The sequence below is a fragment of the Lethenteron reissneri genome, unplaced genomic scaffold (assembly GCF_015708825.2).
Source record: "Lethenteron reissneri isolate LAM-NWPU_2019-01 unplaced genomic scaffold, ASM1570882v1 scaffold_1492, whole genome shotgun sequence".
Lineage (NCBI taxonomy): Eukaryota > Metazoa > Chordata > Hyperoartia > Petromyzontiformes > Petromyzontidae > Lethenteron > Lethenteron reissneri.
In genome coordinates, this window is record NW_026891215.1 from 1 (window position 1) to 21,201 (window position 21,201).

General features: G+C 50.9%; 1 protein-coding gene and 1 non-coding gene across 2 annotated transcripts; both read left to right on the forward strand.

The window, feature by feature from the left end:
• Positions 1–3,631: 3,631 nt before the first annotated feature.
• TRNAR-CCU (transfer RNA arginine (anticodon CCU)) lies at positions 3,632–3,704 on the forward strand. The gene has a single exon. It is a non-coding gene; the product is annotated as a tRNA-Arg (tRNA).
• A 3,688-nt stretch (positions 3,705–7,392) lies between these two features.
• On the forward strand, positions 7,393–19,954 carry LOC133362470 (neuronal cell adhesion molecule-like; the record flags this gene model as incomplete). The annotated part of the gene is given in 14 exon segments (XM_061581419.1): positions 7,393–7,498; positions 7,950–7,969; positions 7,972–8,076; positions 8,136–8,207; positions 8,471–8,599; positions 11,442–11,609; positions 12,434–12,542; positions 13,198–13,421; positions 14,864–14,998; positions 15,571–15,741; positions 16,705–16,816; positions 17,644–17,810; positions 18,825–18,939; positions 19,942–19,954. Coding segments are annotated over 14 exon segments (1,646 nt in total), but the record flags the coding sequence as incomplete, so codon positions are not given.
• Positions 19,955–21,201: the final 1,247 nt, after the last annotated feature.

Sequence of the window (21,201 nt, forward strand, 5' to 3'; positions counted from 1 at the left end):
ATAGACTCAACACTGCCCATAGACTCAGCACTGCCCCATAGACTCAGCACTGCACCATAGACTCAACACTGCCCATAGACTCAACACTGCACCATAGACTCAGCACTGCCCCATAGACTCAGCACTGCACCATAGACTCAACACTACCCATAGACTCAACACTGCACCATAGACTCAACACTGCCCATAGACTCAACACTGCCCATAGACTCAACACTGCACCATAGACTCAACACTGCCCATAGACTCAGCACTGCCCATAGTCTCAACACTGCCCATAGACTCAACACTGCCCATAGACTCAGCACTGCCCCATAGACTCAACACTGCCCATAGACTCAGCACTGCCCCATAGACTCAACACTGCCCATAGACTCAACACTGCACCATATACTCAGCACTGCACCATAGACTCAGCACTGCCCATAGACTCAACACTGCCCATAGATTCAACACTGCCCCCCCTGCACCCCCCTGTACCCCTCCTCCTCATCCAGCAGTAGACAGAGTCTACCCTACACGATGTTGACTTTAGACGTGAGTATTGAGCAATACATTCCATGATTGTGAAGCTTAAATCCACACAGCTCAGTGGAAACCATCGACCATTCGCCAGAGCCGAAGGCAGCCCTTGGCAAGGGGCGTGTTGAGTCAACAGGGCTGAGTCTACACAGACGCTGCTGCAGTCAAGCTGCTGGGTGCTGGCTGGGTTCTTGCTGGGCAACTGCTGCTCCACCATTGCTGCGGCTGTGGTGCTGGGACTGACACCTCACCAGGCAAGCCTCTCATCATCACCACCTCCTCCACCTCCTCCTGTGTGGGTGAGTGAGCGAGCGAGTGGGGGGTAGAGTGTGTGCGTGTAGGCCCCGGCAAGGTGAATGTTAAAGGGAAAAGCAGCGATTCTAGATTTGAAGTTTTCGTGACTGCAAGGATTCATACTCTTAGCGGGTTGTTTCGGTAAAGTCACGTCCTAAAAAAATACAAAAATTATAATAAAATAAAATAAAAATACATCGACTTATTTTCACGTATTATTATTTTATTTGCATTATTTAACCAACGTGCCTTTACCGAAAAAAACTTAAGAGTAAGAAAAACAATGAGCCTACTTTTACCCTTACCCTATAAAAATTATCCGATTTTCATGGTAATTACTGCGGTACTACTACACATGCACAAAGTCTATAGCGGTACATGCTGTAGGTAGAGCGCCTTGTCCATATAGATACTCTCCATGATTCCAATTTTACACGCTTGTTGTTGTTGTCGTTGTTGTATCCTCAAATCTTGTCACTCAATTTTAACCCACTTCCCAATGTGGCATCGACTGCAAACTTGGTATACTTACGTCTTACTGATGACAACACTATATTCTATCATAAAAAATAAAACATAAATATTTGGAAACATTATTTTGTAAATGTTATGTTTCGGCTTGGGTCTAATTGTCCACGCTCAACTAACGTTGGCTGTAATTGGCTACGGTGAATGCATTTATGATACGTAGCTTGAGCGATTTTATTTACTACTACACACTAATATACACTACACTATACACTACACTATACACTACACTATACACTACACTGTTACTATACACTATTACTATACACTACACTATTACTATACACTACTATACACTACACCAGCGGTCGGCAACCTATGGCTCGCGAGCCATATATGGCTCTTCCGGTGACGGCATATGGCTCCCAGACAAATTTGAGTTGAAAAAAATAATAATAAATAAAAATAAAATGAGTTTGGAACTGATTTTAAAATACTTGTGATATTGCTTAATAATACTGTGTCATTTTAAAGTAAACAGAAATTAGTTTTGAAGATAAAATTTCTCGGGTCAACGGGTCCCGTGACCAGAAGTCGCATTAAAAGTAGACATATTTAATTTATGATACGTTTAAAATACTATATGGCTCTCAATGAAATATATTAAGAAAAATTGGGCTTTTATGGCTCTCCCAGTCAAAAAGGTTCCACGACCCCTGCACTACACTATACACTACACCCACTAAACTATACACTACACTATTACTATACACTAAGCTATACACTACACTAACACTACACACTAACTATACACTACACTATACTATACACTACGCTATACACTACACTATACACTACACACTAAACTATACACTACACTATTACTATACACTACGCTATACACTACACTATACACTACACACTACCCTATTACTAATATACACTACGCTATACACTACATTATACACTACATTATTGATACGTAGCTTGAGCGATTTATTTACTACTACACACTAATATACACGACACTATACACTACACTATTACTATACACTACGCTATACACTACACTACACACTACACTAAAACTCTCCACGACACTATTACTATACACTACGCTATACACTACCTATACACTACACTATGATACGTAGCTTTAGCGATTTAATTTCATGTTACACGATACGATACGTTCAATGCATGCTAAAAGTTTATTTTTCGAGCAGATAGGATTGTTTCCTGAACAAACTTCATATTATTTGCAGTTCATATAGGTAGGTTAAGAATTTACCTTGGTTTTTTTTTACTTTAAATGTTACTGTGCAATACAGTCTTGTAATTAATAAACACACACAGGATATAGTTAATACAGTACGCTACTGTAACTTGCTCTGTTTTGCTAGATTACCACCACCCTGTAAGACTCCTGGCTAGGCTAGAGGCCATCTTCGACTTATGATATTTTCGACTTACGATGATAGGGTCGTTGTAACACATCTCCATCGTAAGTAGAGGACTGCCTGTATAGAAATAGAAGTGACATTCAGATCGACATCACATGCCACCCTCCATCTGCACTGCTCCTTCTGCTGCTGCTGAGTTCAACAACTCGGCAGAATCAGTGGTCACCCGCCACGCAAAGTAGAGGAAAGGTAAAACCATAATTTACATGTATTTATAAATACTTATTCAACTTCACTAATTCGTTATCTATATACAGATAACATGAAAACACGATATTGTTTATCGATATACAGATACAGCTAAACTACGTGTTATCCATATACAGATACAACTAAACTAGATTTAATCGGTATACAGATAATTGATATAACTCTTAGGTTTTTTTCGGTAAAACTACGTAGGTAAGAAAAGTTATAAAATTATAATAAACGAAAATAACTCAATTGTGATGTAATTTAGTTATTTTTCATTTATTATAATTTTTTTCTTATTTTTTTTCCTACGTGACTTTACCGAAAAAACCTAAGAGTATGCATCCTTGCAGTTACGAAAGCTTCAAATCTCAAAGAAATTTACGTATTGTAAAATCCTTATATTAAGTTCACTTGCTTGCTTTGCGCGCTTACGACCGTGCAAATCTTTCGGTCGTTTTTTAACCCACTTCCCGTGATCCAATCGAGCTGACATTGGTCACACAGACTCGTTGTGCGTGACAATTTATTTTCGTGAAAAAAAAATTCCTAAATTTTCCACTTTTAGGAAAAAAACAATTATCAACATGAATAAAACAGAGGGGACGAAAGGGGGAAAAACATATTTTTTTAATTGTGAGTTTATTTAAGAAGTCTGTACATAAGCCAGGTTTTCAATCATGCTACATGTAGCCCCAGTGGCCTAATGGATAAGGCACTGGCCTCCTAAGCCAGGGATTGTGGGTTCGAGTCCCACCTGGGGTTGCTGAGAAAAAGCTGTTCATTTTGTAAAATCAAAATGCCAAGTTAACGAATCTGATAATGAAAAGCCAAAATGGCGCTGTGCCTATAGAAGAAGAGTTTAAAACAGTGTTCAGGTTATACTCTTTGGTGCTTTCGGTAAAGTTACGTCGGTATAGTGCCCATCATCAGGGTGATGATGATGGATGCTTGTGTTGATGATGGACGCTTGTGTTGAGCCCGAAACGTCGTGATTTATTTTATTTTACACCTACGTGAATTTACCGAAAGAACCAAAGAGTATGGATTCCTGAAGTCACGAAAGCTTCTAATCAAGAGAGCTTTAAACATTCTAGATTTGAAGCTTTCGTGACTGCAAGGATTCATATTCTTAGGTTTTTTTCGGTAAATTCACGTAGGTAAACATTAAAATTTATAAAAGTAAATGTTACTTTTTTTACTTTTATTAATTTTAATGTTTTACCTACGTGACTTTACCGAAAAAACCTAAGAATAAGAGTTTTAAACAGTGTACTTTGGTGACAATTATCACATTGATAAGCAGAGAATAAAAGGGGAAAATACATATCCATTTCTATTATTATTAAATCCTTTATATTCAGTTCACTTGCTGCGCGCTTACGACCGTGCAAATCTTTCGGTCGTTTTTAACCCACTTCCCGTGATCCAATCGAGCTGATATTTTGCACACAGACTCGTTGTGCGTGACAATTTATTTTCGTCAAAATTTTTTCAAAAATTTTCCACTTTTAGGGAAAAAAAATTTCACTAACACAATCGTATATTTTTCCTAAACACAGAAAATTATTCAAGAAAACAACAAAAATGTACAATATAAACAATCATACAAAAACTGAAAACCTTATAATCCTTATATACGACTTCCCTTATATTTAATTTAAAATACCAATGTGATAAAAATGAAACTCTTACTCAAAAAAAACCAGAAATGAATAATAAAATAAAACCGATGCCCCACATATAAAGGATTTATAGTGTAAAACTTTGTTTTTACTTTGAGCGTATCGTGCTTTTGTATTGAATGTTCTCATGTCCTGACCCCGTGACCGTCCTCGGCGTTTGTGTAAAATACTTGATAGCTCACCGGAATGAAGACCTTCATCTGTATTTCTAAAACACCTCAATGCTTTTAGATTTGAAAGCATTCGTGACTGCAACGATTCATACTCTTAGGTTTTTTTCGGTAAAGTCAAGTAGGGAAAAATAAATATTAAATAATAAAATAATGAAAATAATAAAATGATTTAAATTATATAAAATAGTCTAATAATTATCATTTTATTAATATTATTTCTATCATTTTATAATTTATTTATTACTATTTATTTTCCCCTACGTGACTGAAATTCGCTGCCTGGATGGCTTTTTAGTAGACAAACAACACGTCACAGATGTTCCATTGTAAGACCCCCAAATCTCCCTCCCATCCTTCCCCCTCCTGCCGCCCCTCCCTCTCCTACTCCCTCCCCCCCTCCCTCTTGCTCCTCCCCCCTCCCTCCCACCCCTCCCTCCTCCCCCCCCTCCCTCCCACCCCTCTCTCACCTCCCTCCCTCCTCCCCTCCCACCACTCCCTCCCTCTCTCTCGCTTCCCACTCCTCACCCCTCTCTCCCTCTATCCCTCGTCCCCTCCCCCCCTCCCTCCCACCCCTCTCTCTTTTTTTTACGATCAGTGGAAACAAGAAGATGCTCGGTGTATTCGGCACTTTGTTTCGTTCATCATTCGTAAAAAATTTTTTTTTTATTATTTTTTTTTTAACGGGGCTTTATGTTGGCCCTCGCTCGCTCGCTCTCGCGCTCACTCGCTCCGCTCGCTCGCTTGCCTCATCGCTCACTCTCTCGCTCGCTCGCTCGCTCTCTCTCTCGCTCATTCTCTCGCTCCTTTTCTCGCGCTCACTCTCTCGTTATGTACGCCGCCCCCCTCGCAGTCCGACGGCCTCCGACGGGTAGCTCATAACAGCATGCAGAGCTCCCCGTCATCTGCCACGGAGCACACGGCCTCCTCCATCGCCCACCCCTCTCTCACCTCCCTCCCACCCCTCCCTCCCTTCCACCCCTCCCCTCTCCCTTCCCTCCCTCCCTCCCACCCCTCTCTCCCTCTATCCCTCCCCCCCCTCTCTCACCTCCCTTCTCCCCTCCCTCCCACCCCTCTCTCACCTCCCTCCCACCCCTCCCTTCCTCCCTCCCCTCTCCCCTCCCCTCCCTCTTCTCCTCCCCTCCTAGCCAAGTGAAGGAAGCCCCCCCCCCACCCCGATGGCGTCTTCTTTCTCCACCACCACCGCCGCCCCCCACCTCGTGGTGGCGTCTCTGCTGCTGCTGCTGCAGCTCGGCGCTCTTTGTGAGCAGCCCCTCGTCCTGCCCCTTGACCGTGAGTAGCAAACACCCCCCCCCTCCCGTTAAGCAGCTGATACCCCCCCCCCCCTACAGCACCTAAGGTCCATCTTCTTGATTCTTTCGGTAAAGTCACGTAGAAGGGAATAATAAAATAATGAAAATAACATATTTTATGTTTTTAATAATAAAAATTAAAAATGTAATTTCGATGTAAAGCTTTCGTGACTGCAGGGATTCATCTTCTTGGTTCTTTCGGTAAAGTCACGTAAAAGGGAAATAATAAAATAATAAAAATAAAACATAGTAAAATAATTCTCACGACGTTTCGGCCACAACGCAAGCAGAAGACCAGGTCTGTCGGGGAGACAGCGTCAGATACTGTCTCCCCGACAGACCTGGTCTTCACCTGAGGACGGCTGCTTGCGTTTAACCAATAAGATGAATCCCTGCAGTCACGAAAGCTTTACATCGAAACACCTAAGGTCTTCGCTCATTTACCAGCTTCACATTCCCTATTGCCGTACAAACACTGGAGGAAGGGCCTTTGCTATTGATGCCCCCAGGGTCTGGAATGCTGTCGCCAATAAACTGCAATTTGAATCTCTACCTATGAGATCTTCACTCAAAACTGCTCTAGAGGAGTTGTACACCCCTAACTGCCACTGCAATTTAGTGGCCTAAAATACAATGTTTCGCTCCGGATGATCGCTGCAAAGTATGATCTGTGTTTTGATTTAGTGCGCTGATCTTAAAGGTGCATTGAAAAATGTTGACACTCCGACTGATGCTCCTCCTGCTGTTGTGGAGTGACCCATGCAGCCAGCTGTGGCTGCAGGGTTTGGTGGTACATGTTGTTTACATCGTTTATTGTGAAAACTCCGTCACAGTTCCTATGACCTGCACTGTTGCATTGCTTTCACGGCTTTATTTTGGTGATTTTCGAAAAGTTCTTTGGTTTGGCCATGTTTGTTTGTTGTAGTACAGAGTTAGACTGATGGCGTTAATCTAAGTTGTCTTGCGGTTGTTGTTGTTGTTGTTGTTGTTTGACTTGCATCCCACTGGGATGTTTGCACACAGCGTTGGTGTACGGTGATTTTTCTGCAATATTTTGCTGTCTTTTCTTGGATTTGCTTTTAGCACTCAGTCACATCGTCACTTTAAGATGTTTTTTGTTCGTGTTTTTGTTTTTTGTTTGTTGCGGTTGCACCCGATTCAAGAGCCGAATGTCTCACAGGGCTCTACACCCACTACATGAACTTGAAACTTGAAACTACACCCATCACTCATCCACCCAAGTCCATCAACTCAACTTTGTTGTTGACCCGTTGGTCTCTCGCAGTCACCCAGCCCCCGTCCATCACGTGGCAATCGCGCGAGGACTACATCGTCGACCCACGTGACAACGTGGTGCTGCAGTGTGAAGCACGCGGCAACCCAGCGCCCACGTACGCTGCACACTCCTCCATCCATCCCTCACTACATCTCCCCTCACTCCCGACTTACCCCCCCTCCCCATCTCCCTACCCCCCTTCCTCCCTCCATCCCGAATTAACTCTCTCCCTTCCTTCCCCTCCCTCCATCCCATCCCCACCTCCCCTCCCCTCCCCTCCCCCCTCCTCCCTCCCCTCCCTCCATCCCATCCCCACCCACCTCCTCCCCCACCCTCCCCCCTCCCTCCATCCCTCCCTTCTGACTTACCCCCATCCCCACCTCCCTCCCCCCTCCCCCTCCCTTCCCTCTCCTCCATCCCATCCCTCCCCCTCCCCTCCCTCCCCCCTCCCCTCCCTACCCCCCTCCCCCTCCCTCCCCCCCCCCACTCCCCCCCCCTCCCCCCTCCCCTCCCTCCCTCCCCCCCCCCCACTCCCCCCCCCTCCCCCCTCCGCGCCTGTGCTGCAGCTTCTGGTGGAGCAAGGACGGGGCAGCTTTGACCCCGACAGTGACCCCCACGTGCGGCGCCGTGGGGATGGCTCGGGGACCTTCACCGTCGACTTGGCGGCGGTGGCGGCGGCGGCGGCGGAGTCCGGTGGTGACGGTGGCGGTGACGGTGACGGTGACGTCACCGCGGCGGTGCAGCGCTACCAGGGGTCTACCGCTGCTGGGCGGGGAACCGAGCGGGCACGGCGCTCAGCAACAACATCACCGTGAGGCTGGCGCGTGAGTGGGGGGGGGGCACGCTCGCACCGTCAACTACTCACTCACTCACACACACACAGGGTGTGCTAACCGCTGCACCACCACTCCCCACTCACACACACACACAGGGCGCTAACCGCCTCAAACGCGTACCTAATGCGCCATGTAAACACGTCACCATCGGGGAGACAAAGGCGGCCCGGTGCTGACCACCAACTCGCTGGCAGCACTTGCCCCGACGCCCTGCGAAGGCTACACAGGGAGACTTTGTCTGTACCCTGCAGGTGCCCCGCGGTGGCCTCGTGAGCAGCTGGCGCCCGTCATGGCCGCCGTGGGCTCCCCGGCCGTGCTGCCCTGCCGCCCTCCTGCTGCCCACGGCTTCCCTCCTCCCACCGTCTTCTGGCTGGACAGCTGTGAGTACCACGCTGCCCTTGAGATGTTGACTACCTCGCCTGGTAGACAGGAGGGCGTGGGTTCGATCCCGACCCTGACGACGCCTGCTGCTGCTGTATATTTGGAGTTTGCGTGTCTCTCTCATCATCATCACGCTGGCTATGAGATGTTGACTACCTCACCTGGCACGCAGGAGGTCTGTGTCTCTCTCTTTCATCATCATCATGGTGGCTATGAGATGTTGACTACCTCGCCTGCTAGACAGGAGGGCGTGGGTTCGATCCCGACCCTGACGACGCCTGCTGCTGCTGTATATTTGTAGTTTGCGTGTCTCTCTCATCATCACGTTGGCTATGAGATGTTGACTACGTCGCCTGGCACGCAGGAGGTCTGTGTCTCTCTCTTTCATCATCATCACGGTGGCTATGAGATGTTGACTACCTCGCCTGGTACGCAGGAGGTCTGTGTCTCTCTCTTTCATCATCATCATGGTGGCTATGAGATGTTGACTACCTCGCCTGGTACGCAGGAGGTCTGTGTCTCTCTCTCTCATCATCACCACGCTGGCTATGAGATGTTGACTACCTCGCCTGGTACGCAGGAGGTCTGTGTCTCTCTCTTTCATCATCATCACGGTGGCTATGAGATGTTGACTACCTCGCCTGGTACGCAGGAGGTCTGTGTCTCTCTCTTTCATCATCATCACGTTGGCTATGAGATGTTGACTACCTCGCCTGGTACGCAGGAGGTCTGTGTCTCTCTCATCATCACCACGCTGGCTATGAGATGTTGACTACCTCGCCTGGTACGCAGGAGGTCTGTGTCTCTCTCTTTCATCATCATCATGGTGGCTATGAGATGTTGACTACCTCGCCTGGTAGACAGGAGGTCTGTCTCATCATCACCACGCTGGCTATGAGATGTTGACTACCTCGCCTGGTACGCAGGAGGTCTGTGTCTCTCTCTTTCATCATCATCATGGTGGCTATGAGATGTTGACTACCTCGCCTGGCACGCAGGAGGTCTGTGTCTCTCTCTTTCATCATCATCACGGTGGCTATGAGATGTTGACTACCTCGCCTGGTGTGCAGGAGGTCTGTGTCTCTCTCTCTCATCATCACCACGCTGGCTATGAGATGTTGACTACCTCGCCTGGTACGCAGGAGGTCTGTGTCTCTCTCTTTCATCATCATCACGGTGGCTATGAGATGTTGACTACCTCGCCTGGTAGACAGGAGGTCTGTGTCTCTCTCTCTCATCATCACCACGCTGGCTATGAGATGTTGACTACCTCGCCTGGTACGCAGGAGGTCTGTGTCTCTCTCTTTCATCATCATCATGGTGACTATGAGATGTTGACTACCTCGCCTGGCACGCAGGAGGTCTGTGTCTCTCTCTTTCATGATCATCACGGTGGCTATGAGATGTTGACTACCTCGCCTGGTGTGCAGGAGGTCTGTGTCTCTCTCTCATCATCACCACGCTGGCTATGAGATGTTGACTACCTCGCCTGGTACGCAGGAGGTCTGTGTCTCTCTCTTTCATCATCATCACGGTGGCTATGAGATGTTGACTACCTCGCCTGGCACGCAGGAGGTCTGTGTCTCTCTCTTTCATCATCATCACGGTGGCTATGAGATGTTGACTACCTCGCCTGGCACGCAGGAGGTCTGTGTCTCTCTCTTTCATCATCATCACGGTGGCTATGAGATGTTGACTACCTCGCCTGGTGTGCAGGAGGTCTGTGTCTCTCTCTCATCATCACCACGCTGGCTATGAGATGTTGACTACCTCGCCTGGTACGCAGGAGGTCTGTGTCTCTCTCTTTCATCATCATCACGGTGGCTATGAGATGTTGACTACCTCGCCTGGCACGCAGGAGGTCTGTGTCTCTCTCTTTCATCATCATCACGGTGGCTATGAGATGTTGACTACCTCGCCTGGTATACAGGAGGTCTGTGTCTCTCTCATCATCACGGTGGCTATGAGATGTTGACTACCTCGCCTGGTAGACAGGAGGTCTGTGTCTCTCATCATCATCATCATCACGGTGGCTATGATATGTTGCCAGACGACCCCGCCGGGAGTAGCGGAGCGGTGAATCATCATCATGTCTCCACGGGTCGATGTGTTGATGATTCGGCTCTCTCGGGGTGTCTCTGGGTCTCCCTGAGTCTCTGTGCATCTCTGTGAGTCTGGATATCGGCGGGTATCTACGAGTCTGCTCTGTTCGCGTGGCTGCCGATGCCGATGCAAATGAACAAGCACAATGCCACATACTCTCAGGTTGTTTCGGTAAAGTCATGTAGGTCAAAAAAATAAGTGAAAAATAACTAAATTAAATCACGACGTTTCGGAGGCAACACAAGTCTCCGTCTTCAGGTGGGACCGTCACAGCCAAAATCACTGTATCAATCACATCCAAATTCACTGTATCAATCACAGCCAAATTCACTGTATCAATCACATCCAAATTCACTGTATCAAGTGGTAAATTTGGCTGTGACGGTCCCACGTGAAGACGGAGACTTGTGTTGCCTCCGAAACGTCGTGATTGAATTGAGTTATTTGTCACTTATTATTTTATTTTCATTATTATTTCTTACCTACGTGACTTTACCGGAAAAAAACCCCGAGAGTGTGAATCCTTGCCAGTCACGAAAGCTTCAAATCTAGAATCACTGCTGCAGAGTTGTTCATCTTCCATTTGCGTCTCGTCAAGAATCCGCGTCCGCCACTACCACGGTTTGCGCGACGGACTTCTAATAAAGATTCCCATCTCCTCAATCCCTCCCCCTGCCGCCCCCCCGACTGCCCACCGCCCTTAACCCCGGGGTGGTGCTGCTGCCGGTGCTGCCGCAGCCGTGAAGAAAGTTCCGCTGGATGCGCGAGTGACGCAGGGTCCAGAGGGTGACCTGCATTTCGCCAACGTGCTCCGCGGCGACGGGGGTGACTACGTGTGCCACGCGCGCTACCCGCACACGGGCACCATCCGCTACAAGCAGCCGCTACGGCTGGTCGTCACACGCAGTGAGTGGCGGCGGCGGCGTGGTGGCGGCAGCGGTGGCAAACGCCGGGAAGTTGCGTGTGTACATGTGTGTGTGCGTGTGTGAGTGTGTGTGTGTGCGTGCGTGTGTGGATGTGTGTGTGTGTGGACGTGTGTGTGTGTGGACGTGTGTGTGTGCGTGTGTGTGCGCGTGTACGTGTGTGTGGACGTGTGTGTGTGTGCGTGTGTGCGTGTGTACGTGTGTATGTGTGTGTGGACGTGTGTGTGTACGTGTGTGTGTGTGTGTACGTGTGAGTGCGTGTGTACGTGTGTGCGTGTGTACGTGTGTGTATGTGTACATGTGAGTGTGTGTGGACGTGTGAGTGTGTGTACGTGTGTACGTGTGTGTGTGTACGTGTGTGTGCGTGTGTGTGTGCGTGTGTACGTGTGTGTGTGTGTGTGCGTGTGGACGTGTGTGTGTGTGTGTACGTGTGAGCGTGTGTGTGCGTGTGTACGTGTGTGTGCGTGTGTACGTGTGTGTGTGCGTGTGTACGTGTGAGTGTGTGTACGTGTGAGCGTGTGTGTGTGTGAGTGTGTGTGTGTGGACGTATGGACGTGTGTGTGTACGTGTGAGTGTGTGTACGTGTGTGTGTGCGTGTGTGTGTGTGTACGTGTGAGCGTGTGTACGTGTGTGCGTGTAGGTGTGTACGTGTGTGTGTGTGTGGACGTGTGAGTGTTCAGATAATCGTCACCGGTGTTGCCCTACGGCGGGAATCAAACTCGGGTCATGGGCAGGTTTTGTAGCGCAGCGTGGCGCTAACCACTGTCCCACCGCTCCCCGCGCACCACACGTGGATGATGCACGCAGAGCGTCCGTCAAAGCGCCGGCCGGTGTTCGTGGAGCCTGCGGGGGAGACGAGTAGCAAGGTGGTGCTCACCGGGGAGACGCTGCTGCTGATGTGCATCACACAAGGGCTGTACGTACACACGCGCGCACACGCACACACACACGCGCACACACATGCACACACACACACACGCGCACACACACACATGTACACACACACGTGCACGCACACACACACACGTGCACGCACACACACCCACACGTGCACGCACACACACACACATGTGCACGCACACACACACACGTGCACGCACACACACACACACGTGCACGCACACACACACACGTGCACGCACATACACACACGTGCACACGCACGCACACACACACACGTGCACGCACACACACACACGTGCACGCACACACACACACACGTGCACGCACACACACACACGTGCACGCACACACACACACGTGCACGCACACACACACACGTGCACGCACACACACACACACGTGCACGCACACACACACACGTGCACGCACACACACACACGTGCACGCACACACACACACGTGCACACACACACGTGCACGCACACACACACGTGCACGCACACACACGTGCACGCACACACACACGTGCACGCACACACACACGTGCACACTTACGCACACACACACATGCACACACACACGTGCACACGCACACACACACGTGCACACGCACGCACACACACACACGTGCACACGTGCGCGTGCGTTCCCTGTGTGTGTGCGCGTAGCCCCACGCCTAAGGTGAGCTGGAGCAAGTGGGGTGGGGCGGCGTCGTCGGAGGAAGCCGCCCCCCTCGCCGCCCCCTCCGGCACGACGTTGGCACAACGCTGGCACGACACCGGTACGACGCTGGTCATCCACAACGCGGCGCTGTCCGACGGCGGCAGCTACCAGTGCCGCGCCGTCAACAGCGAGGGTGTGGCGCTGCACACCGTCACGGTCACCGTGGAAGGTGTGCACCTGTGTGTGTGTGTGTCTGTGTGTGTGTGTCTGTGTGCACCTGTGTGTGTGTGTGCCTGTGCCTGTGTGTGTGTCTGTGTGTGTGTGTGTGGGTCTGTGTGTGTGCCTGGCTCCTGCCACCATGAGGGGTGGACAGTCCTCCACTCGGGGCAGGAGACTGCCAAACAACAGGGAGTGGCTCTTCTTCTGAGCAAAATAATGAAGGGGGCGTGGGAGTGTGGCGGTGAGATGTGGGAAGCTGCGCCTGCCATTCTTCCACTCCGGTGGTGGGTGTACACCCAGGACCCCATTCCAACCTAAAGTGGCCTGGTCTCAGCTGATGAAAGTTGCAAGTGAGAATTTCATCATCGCTTGCGGCTGGGGTTGGCATCGTCCCCCACTCCTCCTGATGTCGAGGGTAAATGGGCGAGGTTTAGGACTGTGGATCATGCAGCTGCAATGGCTGCTTTGGGTACGCGGTCCAGACCTCCCCAGAAACACAGGTTAGTTGAGAAAAAGTGACAGGCCCACTCTCATCGGCTACAGCATCCCATGTCAGAGAATGAGGAGGTTGACCGCAGCCTTCGCTCGGAGGATCGGAGAGCCGTGAGGCGCTGCAAGGATGGGTGGTGGTCGCGGGTTGCTGAGGAGATGGAGTCTGCCTCAGTGGCCCGCGATCACAAATCACTATTTAACTCCATCAAAAAAGTAACCTGCAGCGCCACACCTATTACCATCATTAGGGGAAAAACGGTGATCCAATCTTCGACCCCCAGGAACAGGTTTGCAGATTGCTGAGCATTTCTGTGAGGTCCTGGGGGAGGGGAAATCCCTCAGCCAGGAAAACATCATGGCCCAAAGTGGTGATAACCCTGCTGAGGCTGCGGTGCCTCAAATATTGGAAGAGGTCACCCCCTGTGAGTGGCTGGCTGAGGTGCCATCTGTTGAGGAAGTACTGAAGGCGATCCAGAGTCTAAGACCAGGAAAGGCACCGGGCAGAGATGATCTCCCAAGCGAAATGCTGAGGGAGGGTGGCGTTTGTGCACAGACTGCCCTACATGACATCATAACAACAGTCTGGACCACTGAACGGGCTCCGCAAGATTGGAAGGATGCCCTGGTGGTCCCCCTCTTTAAGAAGGGGGACCGCACAGACTGTAACAACTACAGGGGCATCTCACTCCTCAGTGTGCCAGGAAAGGTCCTGGCAAGGATTATTCAACATCGCCTTGCTAGGCACGCTGAGAAGAGGCTTGCGGAGCCCCAATGCGGTTTCAGGAAAGGGCGGTCCTGCACAGATGCCATATTTTCTGTGCGTCTGCCACAGCAGAGGTGTAGGGAATTTCAACAAGACCTACATCTCTGCTTCCTCCTCCTCCTCCTGCCCCCCCTTTCCCCCCTCCTCTTCCCCCCCCCCCTCCTCCTCCCCTCCTTCCCCCCCCCCGCCCTCTGCAGCCAAGCCGCACTGGGCGGCTGCGCTGCCAGCGAGCTGCAGCGTCGCCCCGGGGGGCAGCGCCGAGCTCACGTGCAGAGCCAGCGGAGTCCCCGCACCGACCATCCGCTGGCTCCTCAACGGCGTGCCCATCCACGGTGAGACGCGGGGGGGGGGAGCGAATGGGGGGGGGGGCGGTCAGCCTCGCTCGCTCGCGGTCGATCGCACGCTCACTCAACCGCTCGTCCACCCACTTGCACGTGCACACGCTCGTCCACTTGCTCACGCTCGCGGTCCATCGTCAAGCGATCACTCGGTCGACCGATCGCGGCAAATCGCACGCTCGGTCAGCCAATCGCCCGCTCACCCGCACGCTCACTCGTCCACAATGTGCACCCACTCACCCAGCCGGTCACACGCTCACCCAGCCGGTCACACGCTCACCCAGCCGGTCACACGCTCACCCAGCCGGTCACACACTCACCCAGCCGGTCACACACTCACCCAGCCGGTCACACGCTCACCCAGCCAAATCACAGGACGTACCGAGTTGAGCCAGATCACGCCGCGTTGCGCTAAATGCATCCTACCAAACAATGGCAAATCGCGCTGAGACCATTCCACATCGTGGCACATCGTTACACATCGCGCCGAGACCACGCCGAGACCACGCCGAGACCGTGCCGAGACCGCGCCGAGACCGCGCCGAGACCGCGCCAAACCGTGCCAGGTGTCGTGCCGCCGTGCGACGGAGCAGAAGCCCCCAAGGTGCCGGGCCGGTGGGTGGACGGCGACTCCCTGACGCTGACCCGGCTGCGGGAGGAAGACACCGGCGTGTACCAGTGCCAGGCCTCCAACCGCCACGGCACCATCCTGGCCAACGCCTACGTCAACGTGCTGGGTGAGTAGGGGGTGCGGGGGAAGGACGACTGAGTCGCTGTGTGAGTCTGTGGGTCTCTGTGTGAGTTTATAGGTTGCTGTGTGAGTCTGTGGGTCGCTGTGTGAGTTTATAGGTTGCTGTGTGAGTCTGTGGGTCTGTGTCAGTCTGTGGGTCTGTGTCAGTCTGTGGGTCTCTGTGTGAGTCTATGAGTTTCTGTGTAAGTCTATGAGACTCTGTGAGATTGTGTGGTCTATCGGTCTGTGTGATTCTGTGGGTCTCTGTGTGAGTCTATGAGTCACTGTGTGAGTCTATGGGTCTCTGTGTCAGTCTGTGGGTCTCTGTGTGAGTCTGTGGGTCTCTGTGTGAGTCTATGGGTCTCTGTGTGAGTCTATGAGTCGCTGTGTGAGTCTGTGGGTCTCTGTGTGAGTCCACTTCCTGTATTTTGTGGAGGGATGACCGCTCAGTGTCTCCCACCGCTCTCCCTCCGCTCCTTCCACTTGCTGATTCGCTCTCCTCATTCTCCAATCTCCTCTCTCTCTCTCTCGCTTCCCTCCTGAACTTTCCCTCGTCAACTCCTGCTACCACCACCCCCTCCTCCTTCACCTGGTGGCATCTCTGCTGTGGTCCCACAACATTCCTCTAACCCAGCAACCCTCCCTCCCTCCCCTGCCTCCCCCTGCTCCTTTCTAAGTTGTCTTGTGGTTGTTGTTGTTGTTGTTTGACTTGCATCCCACTGGGATGTTTGCACACAGCGTTGGTGTAACGGTGCTTTCTCTGCAATATGTTGCTGTCTTTTCTTGGATTTTCTGTTTGCACTCAGTCACATAGTCACTTTAAGATGTTTTCTTGTTCATGTTTTTGTTTTGTGTTTGTTGCGGTTGCACCAGATTCAAGAGCCGAATGGCTCACAGGGCTCCACACCTACTACATGAACTTGAACTTCTCTGCCTGCCCCCCCCCCCCCCCCCCCTGCCTCTCCCTCAGCCGTGGCCCCACGGATGCTGTCGCCGCCGGACAGGCTGTACACGGCCACAGAGGGACAGGCCGCGCACTTGGACTGTGCCGTGTTTGGGTTGCCGCGTCCCAACATCCTGTGGTGAGAGCGACGCTGGCCCGGCTACTTTACTCTCTCCGTGAACTAAGCACTCTTTGTTGTTGCTGTTGTCGTTGTTGTTGTTGTTTGAATGGGGTCCTGGTTGGAGGGGGAAGAGCGCCTAGCTTAAATATACGCTGCCAAGCCTGGCGGTGTTTCATTCAGATGCTGTCTCCCCGACAGACCTGTTCTTCACCTGAGGATGGCTGCTTGCGTTGTGGCCAAAACGTCGTGAGAATTCGATTTTATTGTGTTTTATTTTTATCATTTTATTATTTCCCTTCTACGTGACTTTACCGAAAGAACCAAGAAGAAAAAATTAACCCGTGAAAACAAAGTTTTTCACTATAAATCCTTTATATGTGGGGCATCGGTTTTATTTTATTATTCATTTCTGTTTTTCTTGAGTAAGAGTTTCATTTTTATCACATTGGTATTTTAAATTAAATATAAGGAAAGTCATATATAAGGATTATAAGGTTTTCAGTTTTTGTATGATTGTTTATATTGTACATTTTTGTTATTTTCTTGAATAATTTTCTGTGTTTAGGAAAAATATACGATTGTGTTAGTGAAATAGTTTTTTCCTAAAAAGTGGAAAATTTTGGAGAAAAAATTTTCACGAAAATACATTGTCACGCACAACGAGTCTGTGTGCAAAATGTCAGCTCGATTGGATCACGGGAAGTGGGTTAAAAAACGACCGAAAGTTTTGCACGGTCGTAAGCGCGCAAGCAAGTGAACTTAATATAAAGGATTTAAAAATAGTTTCGCCGCTTACTAGTCGTCAAGGCTCCCCCCCCCTCTTTGCTTGCGCCGCGCACCGCCAGGTTCAAGGGCGACTACGCCGGACCCCTGGCGGGCGAGCGCCACCAAACCTTGGCCAACGGCACGCTGCTCATCTGGAGCGTGTCGCCTGGCGACTCGGGCACGTACACGTGCTTTGCGGTCAACAAGCTGCACCACGAGCAACTGCGGGCGCGCCTCTACGTACAAGGTCGGCAAGAGCATCGCCGGCCGGCCGGCTGCCCTCCCCGCTCCAGCACGCTCGTGCCCCCCCCCCCCCCCTTCTCTCACGCATCCCCCCCTAGTGGAGCTTCTTTGCCGCCTAGAAACACTCCGACTGGTTTGCCCATCGCTCGCTGCTCTCTCCCCCCCCTCCCCCCCCCCGTTGGTAACTGCCCCCTCCCTACAGTCGCCAGCGGCAGCAGCAGCAGCAGCAGCAGCTCGGAGCCGGGAGCCGTGCCACTGGACGGCACAGGTCTCTGGGGCTCCACCACCACCACCGCCACCACCACCGCCACCACTGCCACCACCACTACCACTGCCACCACCACTACCACTGCCACCACCACCACCACCACTGCCACCACCACCACTGCCACTACCACCGCTGCCACCACCACTGTCGCCACCACCACCGTCGCCACCACCACCGCCGTCACCACCACCATAACAGTCGCCACAAGCGCCACCACAACCACTCGGCACCACTACTACGGCATGAGGACACCGTCAGCACGCACGCCACCAGCCAGCGGCGGAGGTGCCAACGCTGATGACGGTGAGTTCCTCTCCTCCCTCCCGCCACGATCGCAGTGACGCCAAAATGTTAACTACCTCGCCCGGTACACAGGAGTTTGCGGGTTCGATCCTGACCCTGGCGATGCCCGTACGTCTGTTGTTTGCGTGTCTCTCTCCCCGCGGTCGCGTCCATTTGCTGCGCAATTAGAAGTAACATTTGTGGGAAAAGTCCACGAAGTTTTTCATTTTATGGGAACAGCTTCAACGCAGCCAGTTGGATCGCTGTGCACAAGATGGCGGCGATGGCTTGTCACATCCCCGGGGGGGTCCGCGTATCAGCCAGATCGACGGCGGCCGCCGGTCACGGAAGACGCATCAATCCCACGGGGTCGGCAGTGACCTCGGTGCGGTGCCAGTGTTTTTATCGTCCACGAAGAGTCGTCGCTTGTGGCCGTGCGCCTCTCGTGACCCCCCCCCCCCCCCCCAGGCCGCTCCTCGTCAGAAGATGAGTCGCTCGACACGACGACTAAGAGCCCCTTCGTCAGCGCCGCGATCGCCGCGATCGCCGCGGTGGCCGCGATGGTGCCGCTGACCGTCGTGGTGTGCGCCGCGTGCCGGGCCAGGAGACGGAAGCAGACACACCACACAGAGACCCATAGACTCATCACACAGAGACCCATAGACTCACCACACAGAGACCCATAGACTCACACACAGAGACCCATAGACTCACCACACAGAGACCAATAGACTCATCACACAGACCCACAGACTCACACACAGAGACCCTTAGACTCACCACACAGAGACCCACAGACTCACTCACACAGAGACCCATAGACTCACTCACACAGAGACCCATAGACTCACTCACACAGAGACCCATAGACTCACTCACACAGAGACCCATAGACTCACTCACACAGAGACCCATAGACTCACTCACACAGAGACCCATAAACTCACTCACACAGAGACCCATAGACTCACTCACACAGAGACCCATAGACTCACTCACACAGAGACCCATAGACTCACTCACACAGAGACCCATAGACTCACTCACACAGAGACCCATAGACTCACTCACACAAAGACCCATAGACTCACACAGAGACCCATAGACTCAACACACAGAGACCCATAGACTCACCACACAGAGACCCATAGACTCACACACAGAGACCCATAGACTCACCACACAGAGACCCATATACTCATCACACAGACCCACAGACTCACACACAGAGACCCTTAGACTCACCACACAGAGACCCACAGACTCACCACACAGAGACCCACAGACTCACCACACTGACCCACAGACTCATCACACAGAGACCCATAGACTCATCACACAGAGACCCACAGACTCACCACACAGAGAGACCCACAGACTCACCACACAGAGACCCACAGACTCACCACACAGAGACCCACAGACTCACCACACAGAGACCCACAGACTCACCACACTGACCCATACAGGTGTAATACGTGTCTCCGACACGCTAAGAACTCAAGTCGTTTATTAATAAATCTTTGGCACAGCTGGTTGTCTCTCTCTCTCTCACTACGGAGTGATGATCGCCGCCCCGCACCAGGGACTACTTTTAGGCCGAGTTGACCTTGGGAGGCCCACGACCGGTTCAGATAATAGTCAACTGTTTTTGGCCGTAAAATAAAAAATGAAAATAAAAAAATAATAGAAATAATATAAATAAAATAATAAATCACGACGTTTCGGGGGCAACACAAGCTGCCTTCGTCAGGTGTAAAAAGGCAGCAAAGTAACTGCACGTCGTGATTAATAATGTTATTTATTAATAATAATTTCATATATTTCTTATTATTTTTCTCTACAGTAGTCTATGGGTTCTTTCGGCTAAGTCACGTCTAAAGATAAAATAAGAAATAAAATAATTTAGTATTTAATAAATTAAATAAATTTTTAATTTATCTTCAGACGTGACTTAACCGAAAGATAAAATAATGAAATAAATTTTTTTAAAATTATTATTTTACCTTTAGGCGTGACTTAACCGAAAGATTAAGTAATAAAATAAATATTTTATTAATTAAAACATTTATTTTATCTTTAGACGTGACTTAACCGAAAGATAAAATAATAAAATTAATAAATCATTATTTTATAAATTAAATAACTTATTATTTTATCTTTAGACGTGACTTAACCGAAAGAACCAAAGAATAATTCCTGCAGTCACGAAAGCTCCAAAATTAAGATTAGTCTATGGGTCTCTGTGACCCCCCCCCCCGTGCGGATCGTGAATCGAGGTCAGAATCGACCGACGGCTTGCAATCGAAGTCGATTCTAACGTTATCGCATGGAGGAATCGATTGCTCTCGATCCATGGATCGATCCGACGCCATCACCGAGAACCAAATCGCAATGGAGGCAGACGCCATCAGCTCCCAGCGAGTCGCGAAGTTGCCACCACCACCTCCTCCACCTCCACCTCCACCACCTCCTCCACCTCCTCCACCACCTCCTCCACCTCAATTGCCTCGCGACATCAACGACCCTCCCACAGCAGCAGCGGAATCAGCAACAACGACGTCAATTCCCGCCACTGAGGCCTACACCGCCATGCAGCCTGCGGCCTCTGCCCAAGCCGCGTCGCATTCTGCGGGGGAGATTCAGGCGAGGCTCGGTGTCGGCGAGGAGGAGGAGGAGGAAGATGATGAAGCGATGGAGCTGCTGACCGTCATGACCGTCGATCTAATCACCGGCTACGTAGCTCACCTGACGCAACAGCCGGAGCAGCGGCGGCAGCTCCACAAGCAGCAGCAGGAGCTGCAGCAGGAGCAGCAGCAGCCTGTGCATCAGCGGCTGCAGCAGC